The sequence below is a fragment of the Malaya genurostris genome, chromosome 2 (assembly GCF_030247185.1).
Source record: "Malaya genurostris strain Urasoe2022 chromosome 2, Malgen_1.1, whole genome shotgun sequence".
Taxonomy (NCBI): Eukaryota; Metazoa; Arthropoda; class Insecta; order Diptera; family Culicidae; genus Malaya; species Malaya genurostris.
Window position 1 is genome coordinate 325,778,491 of NC_080571.1, and position 24,838 is coordinate 325,803,328.

Sequence of the window (24,838 nt, forward strand, 5' to 3'; positions counted from 1 at the left end):
AAACAAAAATTTCTCTTTTCGATATTTACATGTTTATATTACCTTTTATTCAGGTTAAATTAATCATTACGTTGCTCGAACCATTTTTTATTCAACACACTGTTACCCTTGATGCCATATTGGAAAATATTGAAAAAAAAATTCATTTCAAGATTTTTAAGATTAATTGAAACATCAATATGATTAAAATCGTCTGAAAAGGTGTATGAATGTTAGATAACTTTCTTATACATATTTTAAAAACTCTCCCGATCATATTCATTGAAAAAAAAAACAGATTGTTATTTTCATAGAAATTTATGTGCAATCATCAAAACACGTACATTCAAAGGCGCTTGAAAATTTCAGGCGTACGAAGACATGTTTCACCATAAAATGCAGTTCGTTGTCGATTTTCTATTTACTAAAACATAAAAGATCAATTCTACAATATGTAGTATTACCATTTCTTTGTGTGCAGAATATTTTTATAGTTCCATGTTTGTGTTACGGGCAGTTGTATTGAAAATCAAATGTGAAACTTATTCATTAGAAATTATGTTTGCTGTGTTTTTGTAAACATCAATTCAATTGTTGTTTACATTACGTAGTAGTTCCCATGAGTTTCGCAATTGTTTTTCGCTGGTTTAATTCTGCATTTGTAGTGGGATCGATGCATGAGTTTTTGTATCAGTTGCACAATAATTGTGAATAAATGTTCGTGATAACGGAAGAACTTAAAGATATGTTGCACAACACAGAAAAATTGAGCTTTTTCCATAACACAACAGTTACTACAATAGTAATATGAACTAATTTGATAAATTGCACAATCTGTAGAAAAATACAGGACAGCAACTTAACGTGCAGCTTGGGTAGACATCTTCTTTACCTGATCTTTATATCCAAAATTTCACTCTATTTAGGGTATTTGTTCAGCAGCTTCAACAGTCTTCATAATCTGAAACTGATTTGACTGATATTTAAGTCTTTTTCTACTAAATCCGGCTATAATTTAGATTTGAAGCAGATATTATGCTACTGCTTCAAAAATCTAAGCACCTACCAAAGAAACCCGTTCCGAAAATATTGCTTGTGAATGTATTCGAGCAACTCGACTAATATCGACACAAATTGTAAGGGTTTTCAAGGAATAGCCGGAAGCCGTCATTTTTAAGGAATATCAACAAACCGGAAGTCACCATCTTGGAATTCAGAACCATTTTAAACATGGTTATTCGACATATGCTCATTAAACTCATTCCGAAAATACCCATATTGTAGGGGTTTTCAAGCAATATCAATATACCGGAAGTCGCCATCTTGGATTCAAAACCACCTCAAACATCGTTTTCCGGCATGTACTCATCAAACCCATTCCGAAAATACCCATATTGTAAGGTTTTCATGGAATATCAATAAACCGGAGGTCGCCATTTTGGAATTCAGAACCATCGATTTCTGACATCAACTTATCAAACCCGTTCCGAAAATACCCATATTTTCAAGGGTTTTCAAGGAATATCAATAAACCGGAAGTCGCCATCTTGGAAATTGATACTGCTTAGAACATCCTTTTCCTGAAAATACTGATAATTTTCGTTCCATAACTATCCAATATATTACACATATTCAATAATACATATACATAAGGAAAACTTTTTTACGTTGAAAACTCCAAATAACGTTATTTTTTTTACATCATTATTCGATTTACGTAGTCCCGATTATTTCGTAAATGGAGGTTTGGATGTATTCGAAAATTAAAGCTGATTCCTAGCATTTTGATTTTTGAGTTTTCTTTGAAAAACACGTCAGCTAATTTCAAATCATGGCCAACTAGACCTGCCTTTAGACAGCTTCATTAAATAGAATTGCACTCACATAAATCTAGTTTCTCGGACAGCCACCTTTTTCCACAGCTTCAGTTGCTATTACAAACAAGATTGTGTGATTAATAATTTACGGTGAATCGTAAAACAATTATGTCAACGAGTTGAATAATGGAATCGTAGCAAAGAACGGGCAGCTCGACCGCGAGCACGTTAACTACCTCGTCCCCTTAATTTTCCCACCCAACCCGCCGGGAACCTAGTGGTTCGCGTTAATGTGAAGCATGTTTTTTTTTTCCTTCAGCCACTTACCGATAGTAGTTGAGCACCTGGGCAAACACCCCCGGATGCCGGTCGAAGAAGTACTCGTTTAGCACCGGGTCATAGTTCCCGAGGGCCTCCGTCAGCCGGGACAGTCGGGTCGCCGGAATCTTCTTCAGTGTGGCCTTGTACGTCTCGTGCCGGATGCCACCGACGTTGAGAACCACTCGGTTCTCCGAGTCCATGTTCATAAGATTCATTTTCAGAACGCTTTAGATGTTTCCCGTTCACTTGGTTTTTGTTTGTTTGCTTGCTTATCTGGAGTGTGTGTGAGTGTTTCTTTGTTTGGTGTGCTGCTTTCCTGCTTGTTTGTTTTTTTTTCGTGATTTCGCCACAACAACGTACAGTCTTTAGGAATGATGTGGCTATCCCACTGAAATTTCGCACGAGTATCGGACCGCGTTGTGCTTGTCGTTGAATCGTGGGAGAGTGCAGTTTTGTCGTTTTCCGGTGCTTTTGCTCTGTAAGCTTAACAGTTGCTTTTGTGTGTGTGTGTGTGTGTTTGTTTGTCTTTGTAGCTTGCTTGGTGACCCTCCTGGGAGAGCCTTTCTGATTAGGTTTTTATGATACCGTTGTTGTTCCTTTCGTCTTTATTTTTTGTTTTGGCTCGCCGGACACAGTAAATCGTGAAGATACTTTGTTCTCCCCGTCCTGCTTTGACCTGAAAACTGATCTTCAGTTTCTGGCACGGCTACAGAGGGAGTGAAAGTTATTTTTCATCAACCAAATCTTTCCACCGGATGATTAATCATCCTGGGAGGTCATGCTGATTTTAGTCGCTCGTCGCCGCTGCCAGTGTTGACAAAGATGCTTCGTTTGGTGCTCCCTGCAAAAAGCAGGATTTCGCCTTCTTTGCTGCTGCGCTATGATTAATTCATTTAATGTGCCTGTTTCCTTCGGGCGCGGCGAACATCACCGGAACACACGTGCAAGTGTTCGCATCGAGCCATCTACATCTACTGCCGTTACTGTTATTACTGTTACTATAACTGCTGTTGCTTCTGGAACCGCTAGGTCACACCTCGAAACAGCGAACGATGAGCTCACACCTCGATGGCAAGAGTGTCGTTGTCTGCTGGGACTGGGGCAACAGCGAAGGCGGAACTGGGGCACCAACAGCATCTTTTCTTGCCAGTCTGATTAGCATTCTGGAAGCGATGAATGCGAGAGACGTTGCTATCACTTCTGGTATTGCTTCTAGTTGTTCGAAGGCCACGCATCGGAGGCATGATCTGGAAATGAAATCGAGAAATGGAAATAGGTTAGTTATGCGTACCGACGTTGGAACGTGTTCTGGAGAAGAGGGAAATTGGATATGTGCTTCAATGCGGGCAACTCTTTCGAAACTATCCTGTATGGAATAATCCGCACTTGCAGAAAAAAACAACTCACGCTTGAATTTATTCAACCAGAAATTAAAGTTCAACAATAACGATAACAATAACTTTCAATCGAAGTCAATCAAAAGATAATTGCACCGCTTATCATATGTCAAAATATTGTCTATAGCTGCGAGTAACAATCGACCGGTGGCAGGACTAATTGCATAAGCCAAAGATTTATACGATTGACAGCAATTACGCAAATGTGTGCAAACTCTGTCAGATTCATGTCGCATGAAATTGAAGGCTTTAAGGACTGCATGGCTAATCGTTGAGAGAAACGATATGAGCCAACAGTGTTTGCAAAATAAACTAGAAAACTTTTCGATTCTGCACTGCTGACGGTACATTATTTCATGTACCGGAAAATTTTCGGCCATTGTGACACGATTTCCCTATGCCTCTCCAACCAACTCACGGACGGGGTGGAATAAACATCTGCAAATAGTTCATTACTGCTTTGGAACATTTCATTTTAACGGCAAATTTGCGGGCATGACAGCATGTATGCATGCATGCACAAAAAAAATAAAACCATAATTGCCGGGTTGAGTGCCGTAGTTTCGCAGTAAATCAGGTGACGTTGAGTAATTGGAGCTGGGCGAGCGGCCCGTTTTGCAGCATCTAGCATGATTGATTGCACGGAATATGCACAAAATTAGAGATATACATTATTGAGATTGTGGCAGTGTGTTAACCGAGCATTTCAATTTTGTCATGTTGGATAATCTGATTCGGATTACTGTCATTTAGTTTATTCAGATGCGCTCGTCTCGGTGAGTTTAATGCTTATTTTTGATTTATGGCTGTCGATGTAGATGCAACGTGTTAACTATCCCGAACCGTTACTCAGTCACCTGTTTTATTTTAATTTATGGTTTTTAGCGCTTTAAACGGTGCGAAATGATTTTTTAACGATGCAAGAAATGCGAAATGTTTATCATTAATGTTTATTGACTCGTACATTTGTACGTCTATTGCTTGCTTAAACAAGAAGATATCAGGACACATGATGCTTATAAAACAGAAACTGTTTTTATCCAACTAAAGGTGTTTTGATACCTTTCTGAGATAACTCATGTGTTCATTAATGTTACCAAGGGATTCTTCAAGAAACTGTTGTTTAAATATTGAACAATAAGAAAAAAGTTTGATTGGGCAGACATTAGTATAACATTTTCAGTTTTTGACAGTTTTGATACAAGTTAATAGGAATTCTTCGTTTTTGCCTTTCTCTATAGAAAGGTATTAGAATAGCTGGAAAACCCGACTTTCGAACGGAGCCTCGGAGACCCATAGGGTTAAATACGATTCAACTCAGTTCGATGAGATCGGAAAATGTCTGTGTGTGCACTTTTCGAAGATATTTTTATCGCTCAATTTTCTCAGAGATAACTGGACCGATTCCAACAAACTGTGGCTCGTTTGAAAGCCACTATAGGACCATTGATCAAGTTCGAAGATCAAATGACTGTGACATTTGGTTCCAGAGATGTGATGATATAAATGACGTAACCGACAAAACACGTTGTTTTTACCGCTCTAATGTATATAAGAGTGCCAATATTTTGGAATCACCTCTAATTTCGTAAAGTGGTAGAGCTCAAAAGCACCTCAAAAAAAGTCCCCAAGCAAAATTTGAGCTAAATCGGATATGGGTGAGGCGGTTAAGATTTGAAATTCACCATTGGGTTTCCGAAATTGAAAATTTTGTTTGATGTCAAACGTCTTAGAATTGCATGAAACATCGAGATTTTGTGTTACACCAGAAAAAAAGTTTTTAATGTGGAACACATTTTTGTTTTCTATATAGCGGTGCAAACTAGAAACTCAGGAAAAATACACGTAGAAATGTGGCCAGGTTTTGAACAATTACAGCTCAGTCAATTTTCTATCAATTATTAATATCATGTCACCATTTGATTGGAAATATTTCTACGTATTGATTTGAATGTTCATAGCCATGTATTTTCAATTTTATATCATTGAAATGTTGATTAATAGCTAGCAGTGTCCTATTTTGGCTGCAAAAAATCTCCGGCATACCGGATTTCCCTGCCATAGTCGACGGGTTTTAAGGAGTAAGCGATATATCAAAGAGAAAGCATCGCTCTGATTGGTCAATCGTTGCTAAAGCGAAACTTTTGGAAGCACGCGAATCTATAAATAGAAGCAAAATTATAGCTAACGTTTCAGTCCTACGCGTAGTATGCCAGAGGTAGGTTGTTGCTAGACAGCAAGACAAAAAGTGCCATAAAACGATTTGAAGCTTTAACTGGTATGCTTTGATCTTGTGTCATGCAAGATCGGATGAAATCTCATGTTATATCGTTTTTTTTCAGAATATTTTTCCATAAAAATTATAAGCAATTTTTAATTTTTAATTTTACTTTATAATATTGTCAATTTATTTATTCAATTGGATGACTTGATGATGACGACCTGAAATTGTTTTCAAGTTGAAAGTATATGTAAGGTGACACAATCACATAATTAAAATCATTGGACGTTTGCAATTTTTGTATTTGTTTTCTCATCGCGGTTATTTGTTATACAAGAAAATCGCAACCAGGTGAATATTTCAGAAATTTCTCACAAAAATACACACACGCAACCCATTGTAATGCAAAGGAGCGTTTAATTTTGTTCTAAGAACGTCTACGTACATATGGAAATGTGTAATGTTCTGGAAATATTTGCAGCTCGAAAGGAAATCTACCCCGTACGTTACAAAATTGAAGATAACCGATCAATCGAAAAAAGTAGCTTCCCACTTTACGATAATGTATTGAAAAAATGAAGAGTAGATAAATAAATGCGCTACACATCAAATTAATCAACTATTGCCTTCCACCGGAAACAAAAATGATGTATCAACAGAATATATATTACTTTCTTACACATTAACGTATGTTAATGTAACCTCTCTAGAAAATCAGTACAAATGGAAAAAATGATCACTAGTATAAATTCAAATCTAGCAACAGTGCACTGTTTCGAATATCAATTCTTCATTGACGAGTTGAACAGTGTATTCATTTCATAGTGAATATGAATAGAAGTGATGTTCAGTAATATTTGACTGAAGGTACAAATTATTGAAAATGAATATTTAAAACTCTGGTATTTATTTCTCGTACTTTCCGAATTTCTCTTTGGGTATGTTCCCGAACTTTCTGCACTTTTTTTTCATAAATACGTTTATTTCTTAAGGCAGTTTACATAAGTTTTTCTTCGCCGTAGCATCACTTTTACATAATATTCTTATCCTAATTTAATTCTAACATAGTCACAACGTTTTGCATTTATTAAAACATATTCTCTTATTACTTAAATATCATCTTAGGTAACTCGTCATTAATTATGAAATCTACTCGGAAATATTATTTGAACCAAACGATTAACTTCTATAAATTATAAAATAAGCTGTTATTTTCAGACATTTTGTTAATAATTTCATAAACTGTTTCGAGTTTGTTTGTATCATTACATTATTTTTATTCTAATTTAGCTTATGGTTGAACTCATGGACGCAGCTGGGATCAGAACTAAGTCTTGAAAGGGGCCTTTATTAAATTGAAACTCCAGTTTTCTTTATGAAATGATAAATAAGTTTCATGTATGAAAGGTCACGACAAGCAAGAATGTCTCGAACTGGGATATTGGATAGTCTACCTTGGGTACGCAAAGAATTTATTAGTTGAGATCTGACATCACGATACTCCACGCATGTCCAAACGACATGATCAATATCTCGATAACCTTCGCCACAAGCACAATGATTAGTCTCGGAGAGCCCAATTCGAAGGAGATGTGCATCTAACGTGTAGTGATTGGACATGAGTCTGGACATCACACGAATGAAATCTCTACTCACATCCAGTCCCCAGAACCATGCCTTTGTCGATATTTTCGGAATAATTGAGTGCATCCACCGACCCAGATCATCTTTATCCCAAGAAGCTTGCCAGCTGGCAAGTGTTCTTTGGCGAGACGAGCTATAGAATTCGTTGAAAGCAATTGGTCTCTCAAACTTTCTGCACTTGTTACTGTATCATCTGCGTTTGTTCTGTACTTGTTCCTGTAACTTTTTCTGTCAAAAAATATTAACAGATTGACAAAAGCGAAAAAGGCTTACCAATAGAAAAGTACTCAAAACTAGTCAACCAAACAAAAAAAAAAAAACCTTCGCATAATCCTCACCTAAGAAAACACACTTAAGATTGAAATAAAAAATAATTGGTCTGGACAAAGAAAATTTCTGGCATAACATTCCTTTTTGTGGAATTTGACCTTTTGTTTCAACTGATTTGGCAGCCGTTTCTTAGCGTACAGAGTCATTGCATGGCTAGTACTACGATCCTATTGACACTAAGGATCCTTCCAAGTCAAAGCTCGAACATACGATAACTAGCTTGTAAAACCAGCGCTCTATGAATTGAATCGTCTACTCATATCAATTCTTCTACCAACATACTTTGAAACCTATATTTAAACGACAGCTTTCAAAGAAAAATCGTTAGTAAATTTGTTCACGCATACCAGAAAACACTCGTATAAAGATACAAAATTGCTTGAAATTTCGACTTGTGAAAATTGGCCCCGAGGATCAGTTCGTCGAGTTGAGAAATATATATATATATATATATATATATATATATATATATATATATATATATATATATATATATATATATATATATATATATATATATATATATATATATATATATATATATATATATATATATATATATATATATATATATATATATATATATATATATATATATATGTGTGACTATGTATGTGGGTGTGTCAAATAATGTAACAATTTTTTCTCAGAGATGTTCAAACCGATTTTTGGAAACTTATGCTCAAGGGAAAGGTCTTATGGTCCCATAACTTGCTTTCGAATTTCATCCGAATCCGCCTTCCGGTTCCAGAGTTGCAATGTGAAGTGTGCTTAAAATCTCAAACCGTCATTTATAACGAAGCAGCCAAAAAGGAGAAGACTTTTCTATATTTGAGTCAAAACTGTCTATAAATTTGATTATTTTTGGTCGATATCTTGTTTTTGTCGTGAGTACGACTTACTTTACTATGGGGTGCCTTTTCAAAATTTACCCTCTGAGAGAGTGATAAGTTTTTGATCGTGAATATCTCTTGTTGTATCTAACGAATCAACATAATTTTTGCTACATTCTATCGGAAATATGATCACAATTTTATGATAAAATTTTCAGTTGTGTGACATATTCTCAAATAATTCAAAATTAAACTTTTCTAATATGTTTGGTATAAACGAGTATCAAAGAGGATAATTCATAAGACGCGTTTGCCTTTCTCGTATTTTTAAAGCTCATAGCTCAGTGATCTGTGAAAGGATTTATATAATCTAACTACCAATAGAATCGAAATTTTTCAACTTGAAGGTTTATAGTAACAGCATGGTAACAGTATTTCAATAGTACACTATTGAAAAACCTGTCTCATTTGACCCATGTCAACACCAGTCAATCAGAACGCGTTCTGAGGAAGAGAACAAAATATCTGCTGCTGTACAACAAATCGTTCGAGAAAAATGTTCCGAACAGTGTTTAATATCGTAGTGAGTTCCACAATTTGGTCCTTCTGAAAGGCAGGAATGAATCCCGTACAGCATCCTGATAGTTTCTTTCAATAAATTATGCAAATCCGAAATGAAATAATGAACATTAAAATTCTGTATGCGGCTATTTTTATAGCCGTTAGGACCGCCCATTAGTGAAAAAGCTACAAACGAAATCACATATAAAGAAACCTCTTAACAAAAATTGGATCAGTTTGGATTCTATCGCCACTGCAAGCAAATATATTGTGTGTCGTTTGCAGATATATTTGTTTGTTTTCGCTTCCGATAAGAGCGATTACGCCACAGCTGCTAGTCGTTTGCATTGGTGAAAAAACAACGAAAAGGGGACAACGGTGGAGAACATCACACAAAATCAGCCGTTCTAATGGTTCTAAAAGTTTTCTAATGAACTATTAGGATTTCTTCTTAGCAAATCGAAGGTAAATATCCTCAGTTTAGTGCAAATCTAGAACAGCTTGGTTAAATTTGTGCACTTTTTGCTGTGTGAAATTCACAGTAATCGAGATCAAGTGAAGCCTTCTTTGTTTTTGCAAAAAATGTGAAAAAGGGGAATGCTTGCATAATTCATACAATTGATCAACTAATTGATATTCGGAAGTGTTAAGGAACATGTCAGTTGTTTTCGTATTCACGACATCCAGTTATGTCTCTGACATTATCCACCCGCTTTTATTTAAGATTAATCTAAAAGTTTCTGAAAAATCGCTTAAAAAACTACAAGGATCAGCCCCAATGGTTTGTTCGAGCCATTGATGTGGAACAAGGCAACCAAAATTTCTAATAATATACAATCAAACAATTCAATCCTATATATAGAAAATAAAAACGTGTTCCACATCAAAGTGCTTATGAAAATATAGGCAATATGAGAGAGGTATCGTTACACTACCAGATAAATGAAAACAAGTTTTTGGTAACAGCATAACATAACAAGTTAGTAGCATAATTAATTAGCTTAAGCTAATTTCATGTTGATTTCATGCTGCTACAAATATATTAACGAATGTTATTTCGTCTTTCTTATATAGAGTGGCTATGATATCACTGTGAAAATCGAATTTGGAAACGAAGCCATCCGACTCAGTTCGATGAATATGCAAAATGTCTGTGTGTCTGCGTTTGTGTGTGTGTCCGCGTGTCTACGCATGTTTGTGTGTGTAACAAAAATTTGCACTAGACTTTCTCGAAGATGACTGGACCGATTTTCATAAACTTAGTTTCAAATCGAAAGTCTTGTGATATTCTCCTTTCCGCAGATATCCACTTATATTCTAGACACTCGTTCGCGGCCTTTGACTTAACGCATGCCAACGTCATTCCGCACTCTCACTGCTACACGCTCACCCAATCATACTCAATGTGGATATCACATAATTCAGGATACCACATCTTCCCCATCAACAACAGTAATAATAAATATCAGTTATTAACAATTGTAATTACCGAGATATATTTGTAGTCTACCTACAGGGACCTAAGCGTGGTTTTGATTGAGGCTAACCGCGGTTATCTGTCTTATAAGCTGTCAATGCTAGTCTTCAACATCTGCCTCCATTTATACTTCAATCCTTCAACCCCTTTTTAATTTACCAGAAAAAAAACAATCCAAAAATTTATGTAGAAAACACGACACCCAAATTATATTCATTCGTGCGTACGCTCTCTGTAATAAATTGCAAACTATTCACATGAAAAAAAATAATCTACGATCTGTGGCACTCTATAACGCTCTATGTTTTACGAGGCAGTGTTTCTGTTTTGCATGTTTCTGAACTCAATTCTTTGTGATTTGAATTTTCCAATATTGACCATGAGCTTAACTCGGTGCAATGTTCTCCATGTTGGCTATTTGCTTAACCCGATACATCTCTTATCGTTTTTATTTTATTTTATTTTTTGCTGATTATTTTTAATTTTTATTTGCCATGAGCTGAACTTGGCTCACTCATTGCGCACTTCTGGCAACACTTGAAAAAAAAAAAAGCTTACCATCGTTCTTTCTTTTTTCTTCGGCTTTCTCGTCGTCTGTAAATCGTCTTAATCATACTAACGATGAAAATGAATTAAAGATTCTCCAGTTCAGTTCATCATGGCAGGATCGCCAATGTGATATTTTCCTTTCCGCAGATATCCACTTATATTCTAGACACTCGTTCGCGGCCTTTGACTCAACGCATGCCACCGTCATTCCGCACTCTCACTGCTACACGCTCACCCAATCATACTCATTGTGGATATCACATAATTCAGGATACCACAGGTCTCTCGGTCCTAGAGGTTACTATTGAATTTTACACGAATCGAACTTCCGGTTCGGAAGTAACGGGATAAAATGTGCAAAAAATAAAGTAAATAAAGTTGCTTTCCGGGAGCAACGAGGAAGATGATTTCTCAGTTACATATTGAAAATTTTTCATTAAAATAGTTATTCCTGATGTTTGATAAATCGACTTGCGTCAAAATACACTCTAATATTCTAAATTTTCAATATTTTCGAAGCACATGATTGATAGAGCGAATGTTGAGAAATCATTGCAACCTTTCGGGTGTGAAACTAATTCGATAAAACTGGTGCCCGTGACCCATGTTCGCTGTGGAAGCTACATGCTTGTTACAGTTTTTCTTAAATCTAAAAAAAAACAACAATAGACTTGTGCGATCTATTCGTTACAATTAAAATTATCATAATCGAAAACACCTTCCCATACTTCCGAAAATAATTAAAGTTAGCAAACGCCCAAATTAATTGGCTTCTAATTAAGTTATTCCATCAGTTTCCACTCGACTTCGATGAATCACATAAAATCCGGTTTCCTTTGCGGATTCCGTTCCATGTTCCGTCTGCTTGCGAAGGAGAAGTGATTAAGAAAAGTTGCAAATTACATCCTTCGTCGATCGTGACAGGAAAGCAACGGAACGCAAACCACACAACTGTTTCGTAACTACATCTGGCGTACCGTTGAAGGGTGGTAGCTAAATTGAATGAAAGAACTGGAAATGTTGCATGCCGTGGAGTCGCTAGTTTTCTGTGCTTCAAAAGATTTATTTTCGATCGGTACTTTAAACCAAAAAACCGAAATAAAAACTAGCAATTATGATCTTCAGGTAAATTGAGCACATGGAAAATTAATCTGATTGTATAATTAGGCTTCAAGGGCGAAGTTCAGTGATGCGAGAGATTAGTAAAGTTAAAACTATTCCAGGTGTGAGGTCAGCAAATGAGATTAAGTAAACCATTATTAGTGAAAGCTTTCACACGATTTGTCATAAATAATTAATCCAGCGATCAAGCAGCGAAAATTCAGATGCTCAAAGATACGCCACTCTATTGTAGCCAGTTTGTGCTAGCTGGAGGATGAAAGATGAAACATTAGATAGACGTGCAAAAATCAGATTAAGTATAATCATGTTATATGTAGTTTGTTGCTTTGATAAGAATTCAATTAGGCGTAAGTGGCCAAACAGGTGGGTTTTCACGAGGAACGGTTCATCGAAAAGCTCGGAGCGAGTTTGAATGTACAGTTTCATGAACTGGCTGATAACTCCGCTGTAGTTTGAAGTGACGTTTACGGAATGAGATTATCCTATTCCTATGATAAGTAAAACTCAAATTCGCTTGTTGAATAAAATGGGATAAATGCGCTCGATTCATCATCGACAATAAAATACCAACGACTATCAACACAAGTCACCGGGGTTTGCCTTACAATGTCATCTGTGTCAAAAAAGCAATCCTCTTTCAATTGGTTCTTGACACAGCAGCATTTGAAAGCAGTCCCAAGTGGCCACCGGGACACATGTTCTGTATACAAATCAGGATTATTCCGGACAAGTGATTCGCTCTTGTGAACTAGACTGCATCGCATATTTTTTTCTTCTAGCCAATCCTGCGGACAAGCTCAAGGTCGTACGTCACTCCAGTCATAAGGGCCGAACGAACGTCCCGGCAATGATGCCACAGCGTGAAATTGGGCCAAACAGGATTCGGCACACTGAAAACACTCGGAAGCAATTTTTGCTCGGCCGGATCCGTCTTCAATTCCCATTTCGAGAGAGCTTACATAATGCAATCGGTAAAACTGACTGCGCTCGGTCAAACGACAGGTTATTTCGTATTCATGAGATGTCGGAAAGGACCCACTCCGACATTCCGATTCGTATTTTTTTGGTGACTACTTTCCAGGCCCAGCGTGGCGTAGCATTCCTGCAGCATTCCGACCATGCTTGACGATGATGACGGCTGCCCACCGCACGTATAGAGAGTAAGAAATTGAAAACATTAATCACTCGGGGCCCGCTCGGAATGATTTACAACAAATGGAATATCCCGTTGCTGGTCGAGCGAACAGATTTTAAGTGTCTGCTGCTGTGACTATTGGATTCGGCTAGCTTTCGATCTCAGAGAACAAACGTGGAAACAAGATTGTAAAAAGTGAAGAGTGTGTAGCGAGAAGAATAAAATGCGGAGAGCAAGGAATGAGTAGCGGAGAGTACGAACTCTAATGCGAAGAGAGAAAAGCAGAAATTGAAGTAATCATTGCGAACATGGAGAAAGCGAGAAGTTCATGAAACAGATCGAAAAATCAACGAAAAAGATTAAAAACTGAAAGGAGCGAAAAGTGAATATCAGTTCAAAGCCGATAGAAAAGAGTAGGAAATTAAGACATGAAGAACGCTAAGTGATAATATTACAGCAGAGAAAGAAAAAAGTAACTGTAAAAATATGAAACTGAAAATCGTTAACATTGAATAGAAGAAAATAGAGCAGCAGAAAACTAAATTTGTGATAATCGGTTTGTCCTCTCTGAGAAATGAAAGAGATTTTCGTTTTCTTTCCCGTACTACTTCCGGTTCTTCTGGATCTAGGATAGATTAAATGGTGATTCCCAGATCAGTTGATAAGTTCTGTAAACTAGAAGATCATACTGATCGATCCTGAGTAGCTCACTCCTCTTTCTACATATCGTCCATTAATTCTGGAAAGCAAAGTCTGATCGGGATGATATTATCAAGCATTCTTTCTAAGAGCCCTCAAGGTCTGAATATAGGTTTATAGAAATCGGTTCGCCGATCTCCGAGAGAATTTGGGTGCATATTGTTTTCAATTTATATCGCATGTCACTCAGAAGAGGATTCCTGATCGAGTTTCGTTATTTTCTACAAGAACAACATTTCGTTTTAATCTTAGTTTGTGAAAATCGGTTCAGTCATAAAAAAAACGGTAAAACTTCATTTCAATCGAGTATTTTTGGTTGAAAATTATTCTTATGCCCGTTGACGGCCATTATAATTTTGGTGCCAAGACTCCCAGAATTTATCGTCAATTGAAGTCCTAGTCACTTGAAGTTTTGCTTGTTCAGTTTGTAGTGGCAGGAATCAGAACAAATTGGCTCAAATGGCACGTTCCCCTTGATATTTGGAGATTTGTGCCTGATTGTAGTGCCAAGTAGTCTACCTGTTTCATTGTCTTCACTCTCTCCGACCATAATGATAAATAGAGGGTAGCGGTTCTCATTTGAGTTTTCAATTATAGCAAGTTGAAATGGATAATTTCGAGTGTTTGAAATGTATTGAGATGTGTTTCGAAATATTAAAACTGAAAACTGAAAGAGGAAACAATTAATTTATGTTTATTTTGCAACTGATATTTGTGTTATCATAACAAGTTTACCAATTGGAATGTTTACATGATTCTCACTTGAAGACCACTCTGTCATTCAATTGTAAGATACATTTTGTTACTTCAAGAAATAAAATAACGGTGGTTCAACTGAGCTTTGCTTAGAATGTGAAGTTTACTGCAGTAGAGTGCTCGTCAGTGTTGTGCACACATAAATTGAATTGAACGAAGTTTTACAGCACTGGTTTCCACAGTGTCAAGTCAAGAAAGTTAAGAAAGTGAAAAAAGTCAAGAAAGTCAAGAAAGTCAAGAAAGTCAAGAAAGTCAAGAAAGTCAAGAAAGTCAAGAAAGTCAAGAAAGTCAAGAAAGTCAAGAAAGTCAAGAAAGTCAAGAAAGTCAAGAAAGTCAAGAAAGTCAAGAAAGTCAAGAAAGTCAAGAAAGTCAAGAAAGTCAAGAAAGTCAAGAAAGTCAAGAAAGTCAAGAAAGTCAAGAAAGTCAAGAAAGTCAAGAAAGTCAAGAAAGTCAAGAAAGTCAAGAAAGTCAAGAAAGTCAAGAAAGTCAAGAAAGTCAAGAAAGTCAAGAAAGTCAAGAAAGTCAAGAAAGTCAAGAAAGTCAAGAAAGTCAAGAAAGTCAAGAAAGTCAAGAAAGTCAAGAAAGTCAAGAAAGTCAAGAAAGTCAAGAAAGTCAAGAAAGTCAAGAAAGTCAAGAAAGTCAAGAAAGTCAAGAAAGTCAAGAAAGTCAAGAAAGTCAAGAAAGTCAAGAAAGTCAAGAAAGTCAAGAAAGTCAAGAAAGTCAAGAAAGTCAAGAAAGTCAAGAAAGTCAAGAAAGTCATCAAAATCAATAGCCCGGATTCCAGAGTCCAGAGTCCAGAGTCCAGAGTCCAGAGTCCAGAGTCCAGAGTCCAGAGTCCAGAGTCCAGAGTCCAGAGTCCAGAGTCCAGAGTCCAGAGTCCAGAGTCCAGAGTCCAGAGTCCAGAGTCCAGAGTCCAGAGTCCAGAGTCCAGAGTCCAGAGTCCAGAGTCCAGAGTCCAGAGTCCAGAGTCCAGAGTCCAGAGTCCAGAGTCCAGAGTCCAGAGTCCAGAGTCCAGAGTCCAGAGTCCAGAGTCCAGAGTCCAGAGTCCAGAGTCCAGAGTCCAGAGTCCAGAGTCCAGAGTCCAGAGTCCAGAGTCCAGAGTCCAGAGTCCAGAGTCCAGAGTCCAGAGTCCAGAGTCCAGAGTCCAGAGTCCAGAGTCCAGAGTCCAGAGTCCAGAGTCCAGAGTCCAGAGTCCAGAGTCCAGAGTCCAGAGTCCAGAGTCCAGAGTCCAGAGTCCAGAGTCCAGAGTCCAGAGTCCAGAGTCCAGAGTCCAGAGTCCAGAGTCCAGAGTCCAGAGTCCAGAGTCCAGAGTCCAGAGTCCAGAGTCCAGAGTCCAGAGTCCAGAGTCCAGAGTCCAGAGTCCAGAGTCCAGAGTCCAGAGTCCAGAGTCCAGAGTCCAGAGTCCAGAGTCCAGAGTCCAGAGTCCAGAGTCCAGAGTCCAGAGTCCAGAGTTCAGAGTCATAGCGCAATTTCTGTGGAATAAAAGATATCTGTGAAACATTCTCGGCAGCCGGCTGCCCAAATTTATAAACACATTTTTAAAAAAATCGATTCACCTGCGAATTCATCTTTTGCGAGCCGCAAGTACATTTTCCACGTATTTTAAAACTAATCATAACGTGTAGGAATTTTCCGTTGTTTAAATAGTTTAAATGTAAATTGTATATTTCAACAGCAGTCTCAGCTCGTCCTAATGAATATTGAAATAGCTATACACAAATGGTTTGCTAAACTCATTCTTATACTTTTTACTAATTCTGAAACAAGAATTCTTACAGTATAAAAGAATGAAATTGATGCAATTTCGAAATACAATCAAGGAAAGAAGTGTGTGATTACTTCACATTATTTCCCGTAGCTTAAGTCACAGATAAATCTTCCAAATAAAGTAACTCCGTATTGTCCCAGCTTATCCCTTCGTCATAAATGCTTCTACACAAACCCAAAGGAAGCGTGAATTAATCTTATAATAAAGCTCGCAGTGTAGAGCAGGCAGGGAGGCAGTAACCATTTGTATGTCATATACCCAAGTGACACCTAGGACCGGACAGCTTTGCAGGCTCGTAGCAATTCTCGTTCCATTGAAGAGCCGGCTGTTGGTTGTTGCAGGTCATTTTTCATTTCCTATTTCCTTCCAGCACTAAGAAGGACAGCAGGATGAATGTAGTATCCTTCGGTATCGTACTGGTGAGGATCTGCGTAACGATGTGCGTGTGTGAGTGAATGAAATTGAATGGCGTGCCCCCCGCAGTGTCTCATAATTTTCCCATTTCATGTAATCAGAGTATAAATTATATTGAAATAGTTGCGCGAGCTGAAAGACTTTACGAAAGAGGGTTTCATTCATCAGAAAAGAAGGATACTTAAAGACATGGAGAGTGTCTGTTTTTATGTGTTCCGACAGTCACAGACTTTACTGTGAGATTAATTTAGAGTTGACATGATTCATATGAAATTAATCTGAACCGACGTCATATAAAGAAAAGGACGAACAATTCGTCGTGCTCGTCAAGCTTCCATTATTTTGTTCTGCCCATAAAGACTCGTAAGTCAGAGCCCGCAATGCCACAAAATAGGAAAGCTTACCTACGAAATCGTTAAAATTTTTGGTTTTGTCTTAGCCATTTTCGGATAATTTATTAATCATGCTAAATTATATTCCCGACAAGAGAACAACACAAGAAAGCAAACCAGCGTCACTTAGCATCGCTTTGTTGTTGAATGACTTGAGAAATTAGCAAATCGGGTGGCATTCAGATTTTCGGCATGCTAATTATAAACGACACTTTCCTGCACCAATGACTTCGGGGGTTTTCTCTTCTTCATTCTTGACGACGCCAGCTTTGTTCGTTGTGAAAACTTGGCACAGCTTCCACTGATGGTAGCAAGGCGAAGGACCCTATTCGATGAGAAAAGTGTCGCATTTAATTCCCACAGCGCACCGAACCGAGTGAGCACCCGATATCATCTATCGGACATCAATTAAATTGACAAGCGCTTATTTATTACTGGCAATAAAATATGCCATCGCAGCATTATTCAGTTTGGGCCCACGCGAACCGAAACGATGTGGGTGAGGACGAAGTTTATCGTTGTATTTAAAGGGGCTACACATTTCAATTCAACCTGAAATCAATATTTTCATTACCGTGTACTTTTGGCTACGAACTTAAAATTCAGGCTTAAAGAATGAAATGAGTTTTTTCGTTCAAATATGTCATGAAGATTTCAAACAACTTCACAAGCAAGCACAAGGGAAAATGAAAATTCATTCCTCCAGGCTGCTATTTCAACAGTTTTGATGTCCCATTTTTCAGGCTTCCATTTTATCGTAATGACGGTTGCTGCTACTGCTGGTGCTGTCATTGTTTCGATGGAAAGATGAGATAAGATACCGGTCCTGGGAAGGCTCCTCGCTGAAGCGGCACCGAACATCAGCCGGCAGCAACGACTGAGGGCCCACTTTAGAATGTGTTTTTCTTTTTTTTTATTCTCTTCTTTTTTTTCCAGTATCGATCAAGTTGAAAGCCTTCACGTTTCACCTTCTGTGTCTGCGTGCCACATCGGGAGATATTTTGCTATCTAAAACTGTTGCAGCTGTTTCCTGACCCGGTTCGAGTGAAACGAATTCTGACAGAGCTCAATCAAGCTCCCGGACGTGTTTCGCAGTGAACTGTAAAAGCTTCCCATCAATCTTGTATGTGGCGGCTCCATTCGAATCGGTAATCGAGTGAGCCGAGTTTCGTTCCATTTTCCGCGAATGTATTTCCAGTTAACGCGGATTGAGATTTGGAAAGTATTTCGAGCGAATTCCTTACTTCTGTGGATGGGTGAGAGGGATTCTTTGTCTTTGTGCCGCTTGAGAGTAACGGTTTATTTTTTTTTCTCGAAACGACGTAATTCTCTGTAAGATCGTTTTCCAGCTTACATAAATTTTATATTGCCATCAAATCAGTGAAAGTATGGATTTGGCAGAGTTGCAGCTTGATGAATCCAGAATGCTTTCATAAAATATAAGCCACTGTGCTAGGAAGAATTATGGTATAAATTTTTCTCTACAACATCATAAAATTAATGTCATGCTGCCACTGTTGGATGCAGAATTTGACCTTTTATGTTTACTGACTTTGAATGTTAGCAAAGATTGGTGAAATATTGTCTTATTGAAATGGTTCAAAGCATGTGGAATTATTACTATCATGAGGTCAAACATCAGCATCACGGGCACTCCTCGGAGTATGACGTTATTAAAAGATCAAACTGATTGAAACTAGATAATTTAGGCTATTTAAAAAAAACTAATCTTCCATTTCGTGTATACCAGTGATATTGATTACAATTGGTTTTAAAAATTACTGTCAAATAAATGTAGCTTAAATGTTAGCTTCTGTTAAAAACTGCAATTTAATAAATACAACATGAGATAAGTTGCATTGAATTTTTTTTTCTTGTATGTTACGCTAAAAAGAGAGGTCTGGAAGAGAACCTAGAAAACATGGTAGCGAATCATCGTAGAATAACTATCCAGATGAACGAACGAGAAAATGATGAAAATGAAAAACGGATTACTGAGCAATTCCAGAAATTAACAACCGACGTTTTCAGTTCTACAAAATAAGCCAAAACTTAAATGCACGTCACTATTAGTCTACATTAACCTTCATTCATTACAATTTCAAAACATCCACTGATAGCAGAATAAACCAAATCGGTTCAGTATCAACGAAGATACAGTCATTTGAAAATAACGTTCCAACTGTTTTTGAGACTTGGTGGTTGGAGTGTTAACTCACTAACAATCACATTTATGGCCCTTAGAACGGTCGATTTGTGTATGTATTATCTCCATTGGGTTCATAATTTCATGAATTTTCTGCACTTGTTTGAAGCGAAGGTCGTACTGCGAACGGAGCGAACAATTGACATAATAGATCAAAAGTTCAAAAGACAGTTCGTGCTCGCATCTCATCCGACACAGTCGCAAATCGTTTACGGTCGAGACAACAGAAATAAAGACAATACAGTGTAGTGAACAATAGAGTGCACGAAATGGGCAAATACGATTTAACAAAGCCTGAAAGTTGGCCTACAAGAACAATTCCATCTTACATCGTTTGTGGTCAAGATGGAATACATCCGTGTAAAACGCTGATTACCTATGAAAATCAGCGAATTACATGTCAGTTTTGTGAACAACCTGTACACTACGGCAAACCTTGCACTGAAACTGCGAAAAGGATGTCTTCAACCAAAGACAAAGTCAACCGTTCAACAACGGAAACTAGTGAGCGAAGTACTCCTGTTTCACCATCAAACCAACCAGCAACTGCAACCAATGTCCAACAAGGCGCTTCTACAGTAACTAGCAACGAGATCAAGACTGCGAATAACACGGAAAACGAAAAGAAGACGGAAATCAACAATACCACCGACGAAAGTCGAATAGGTCATTTCACCGAAAGGGTCATGTCTCCTGTATGTTCTGTCTCCTGTATAACTGATGTGGCACAGCCACATAACCGAAGCCAAGATGGCTTGGCGGTACAAAACCGTCGATGCGACGACAGCCGTCGGAAGCGGCGGCCTCTTGCATACAAACCTCTAACCGCCTCGTTTGCCCGGTCTACTCGAAGCTAGGTTTCTTTGCTTTAGTTAGGTCCGAACGAGCGGTTGCGAGGTCGCACAGCAAATGAACCAATATGATGTGGCGTAGCCGTATTAAATATTTTTTCATTTTCACTTAATAAACGGAAAATACCACATACATTTGCCTGGTAGATACACATATGCAATTGCTTTGATGCTTAGTAGCTAATAGTCAACAATTTTTCTTGGGAACTCCGTTCTGAGGTTCATGAATCGATCTTTATTCAAAAAGTACAAATGTAGATCAACAAAACGGGCGTTAACGCTATCATCTTTCATTTGTCTTTATTTTAATAGAATTCTAATTACGATTTTAGGACGATTTCAGGATTCGGCGAAATGATCCTTTCGGCGAAATGTCATTTGGCGAAATAACCCTTTCGGCGAAATGGCTTTCGGTGAAATGATCTTGATCCATAATAAACGTGGTATAAACAACAATCATATACCTTCTTCCATTCGTTTCGTGAAAGAACTGAAGAAAATTTTCAAACAGGAAAAAAGTTCTTAAGAAATTAAATCTGGAATAATTTTGTTACACTTTAGTGTTGTGATATTGTTGTGTTTTCAAAATGCGACCTACGACGAAATATTGTTTTCAAAATTTCTGGATTTCGGTGCTTCTTCGATCTTGACGCCCTAGACGTCCGCCTACTTCGTCTACGCATTTATTCAGACCTGAGAACCAGCCCTGAAAGGGTTCTGAACGCCAAGAATCGGCTGCAAAATCTGTTAAATCAGAATGTCAAATTCTTCAAAAGGAATGTAATACCAAGGTTTTGCTTTAAACCGGACCAAGTGTGGCAGCGAGGTCGGATAGCAAGAATATATCCGACTGGAAAACCAAAGCGACTGGAAGATTGATGATTAAATCGACGAAATAGTTTTTGGCAAATGACCAATTTGGTACACGGCTTTCGGCGAATTAACCTTGAACCTTTTTTCAACACATTTCCATGTTTGGTAGTTTGAAATATTCTAAATGTATACTTTATTTTTAACTTGCCGGACCTATACTGAAAAGATGGGTGCATGATGTCAGCGATATAATCGGATGACGTGGGTACGAATAAAATGGATTTTTAAGTTCATTGATGTTAAACACTGTTGAGTGCACGTAAAAGAGCAATAATATCAATTCTTCCCATATTTCTGCTCCAAACCAAAATCTCGATCCAAGTCCAGATTCTGTATCTGGACCAGTAATATGTTAATTCCAGGAACAGGCCTGTTTCGCTGTTGATTGAAGTAGTGGTGATGAAGGGTTTCGAAATCTTACCGCAGCTACAAATTGCTAGTCGGACCATAGTTTTCTTACCTATTTTTTCGACTTCAATCGATGTCTCGGATTGGTTTAGCACTTGCCCTTCTCTCACCGTATAATATTCTGGTTCCGGCAAGGATTTGTGATCGAGTTTCACGTAGGTTTCGTCGTCCATGATTATGCAGTTCAAATTTCCAGCATTAATCGTATTGTACAGCTTTCGAACCCTCGGCCTGATCGATGCTTCTTATTTAGGACTACGTTTTAACCAAAACGCTTCTGCTGTTTCTGCTTCTTATAGGTTCGAAGATTCAAACGTTTTTTAGCACGAAGAACATTTGACTTCGAAGTTTTTGTTGCACCACTGGTGAAAAATATCAGAAATACAGAACGCATTGTTCTAAATGTATGATCTGATCCTTTCTCCTGAGCAGCCAAACTGAAGCAAACGTTGTTACCTTTAAGGAATGCATTCAGCTGGAACTGATAGTTCAAGTTATGATTTCGTTAATCCACTTTTAGAAAGTTGATGTGCTGGAACACAGTTTAGAGGTTTTGCCTTTTGAACTCCACTGTATAAAAAAAAACAAAATTGAATTGTATTTCAGTTTCGCATTTTTTGGTGCACAAAATTTGCGTAATACCAATTGGTCATGCAAATAAGTTGTTGAGGGTTGGTTTCGTAAAGCCTCAATAAATGGTACATTTGTTTATAAAGTATACTTCTGCTTGGTACTAATGTTAGACCTGAAAATATAATAGAAATTTGCTAGACTTTATAATTTTCGATAAAACTTATGAGCAACTATACACTCTAAAATCACTGTGACAAATACCGTAGAAGAGTCAAAAAGGATTTGGTCGATGTATGGTTGACAAAATGAATTCAAATCAGTACGTGACACATCAAAAATATATGACAACAGCAATAATTCTGACACATGTGTTTTGAATCTACGTGTTTTTTCACATAAGGTTAACGTGTGGATTGTGTGACGAGGAACGTTAATTCAAGTACGTTACGAGCCATTTACATTTTTTGGAACTCAGAGGTTCCAGAGGTATTTTTTAGAGAAAAAGATGTTCTAAATGTTCCTAGCAAGAGGAATCAAACATTACCCGATTTTACAAGAACACCGTAAACATTATGATTATTGTGAGATCTGAGTTGGGTTGGGTTGCCGTCTAAGTTGTGTTTCACTACGATCTGACTATTTCATAGGCAGGACAATTTCCTAGACCTATTTTGCGGCCTTGCCTCCACGAAACATTTTCGAGCAACGCCGGGTGATTCAGCTAGAGTACTGATAAAAACCTAAGTATTATATTGTTTTACCAGCATCTGATTTAGCATCAGACAAACATAAACATTTTAAGATTGTCTCAGATCTCAACGTTCGAGCATTTCTGAGATATCTGGAAACTTCTCAGAAACAAAGCAAAAAACACCAGTTTTATGCATGGTAGCAGATAAGTCGTTAATTTGAATCAAAATGAGAGCAAATATTTTCGAATTGTTACCAAAGCTAAATGTGCTATAAAATTATGTAAGAATGATCATCTTTCGGCCGAAAAGACATATCGTAGAACGGGGGGAAAAGGGAATGTGGAAAAAAAAATTCCATTGTATCGTGAGTGGCGTACACTTCTTACACATGTGCTTGAGGAAGCCTATTCCATCTTTTGTGATATTCTAACTGAACACAAGGTACCCATTTGAATCGTTTGTCACATACGAAAGTCAGCTGACAATAAGTTAAAATTGTCCGAAAGCTGTTTGCTATGGTAAGCTTTCCAAGCAACTAGAAAACAAAATATTCCAATTTGAAGACAATCAGACAACTTTTTCACCACATCCAAATAACATCAATACTTATGAAACAAAAATTAACAACAGTGGGAAATTCTTACCAAGAATCCTCAAAAAAAATTTTTTTCACCGATAGTAGCGCATAGTGAACCCTAGGTCCTTCGCCAGATAGTGATGAGTATGCCTTTCCCGCTGGAAAGTACTGTAATTAAATATATATTTTGTCGCTAGGAAGATGAGCCGTGTGAAATAAACAAATTGTCCCCCTTCTAAAATATATAGAACGATAAAAAAATTTTAGTGAAGATTTCTCTTCCGATGGTATGAATTGCTATTCTGAGCAGTACGAAAAATTGTTCATCCATGTCCCAAGCAGTCCAATGAACCGAACCGGCAAAATGAGGAAATTAAAATGAATGTTCCAAGTGGCACATTCCAAGAAACAATCAATCATTGTGGAATGTTTACTTCCATTAAGAAGTTCTGCGCCGTTTTGGTTGATTTGAACCTATCCCGGAAACTCTTCAACCGACTAGCTCTTTTAATGTACAGTTTAAAATTTATGGGTTTCGCTTCCGAGCCATGGCAGTTTCTTTGTTTGCCCTTATCAACCAACGAAGTGTACTGTTCATTTGAACAACAGTCACACAACCAGCTTCGGTAGAGTTTCAAACACCAAAACAGCATAGAGTTCGTGTCTCTAAATACAGATTATCCATTAGTCCTACCGATTGAATCGCCAGAATTTGCCACAATGACCCCCTGGAAAATGGCCTCTGTTTTCCAGGTGAATTTCGAAACCCTAATTGCATTAATAATTCAACACACGTGCCAAGCGGTCGTTTTTGTGGGAACCTCATGCTTTGAAAGCGCTTATCTCGTTGCCATTCGGTCGCCATATTGAAGTCACAAATTACAACCCTGGGCTCCTCTACTCCGTACGCCTTCCCTTAGCGGATGTTTTGGGGGGAAATATTTTATGTCCCTGTCACCGGCGTCGGCAGGATTTTTTTTTGTTGGTACGAAATACTTTGTTCACCCGCACGGCATTTAGACTCGTACGACTCGTGATAGTTCCAGCCAGCCTGGGAACAGGGTTCGAGCTGATAAAATTGCACAATTGAACTTTACAGCATTTCGCGTTCCACCCTCGCTAGCAAAGAAATAAATACAAACAAAAAAAATATGCATAATAAGGATAACTCGTTTATGGAATTTTTCCACTCGGATCGCTACGAATGAATCCGATTTCCATTACACGGAGCGGAATGCTAAAT

General features: G+C 37.7%; 1 protein-coding gene across 2 annotated transcripts in view; it reads right to left on the reverse strand.

Moving 5' to 3' along the window:
• Positions 1–24,838, reverse strand: part of LOC131431423 (potassium voltage-gated channel protein Shaw-like) — a 254,602-nt gene that overhangs the window by 70,737 nt on the left and 159,027 nt on the right. For both annotated transcript variants that reach the window (XR_009229674.1, XM_058597123.1), the window contains exon 3: positions 2,124–3,364. Coding sequence is in view for 1 of the 2 variants with exons in the window: in XM_058597123.1 (XP_058453106.1) it covers positions 2,124–2,332 (209 nt within the window). In the remaining variant the exon portion in view is untranslated. The remainder of the gene's footprint in view (positions 1–2,123; positions 3,365–24,838) is intronic.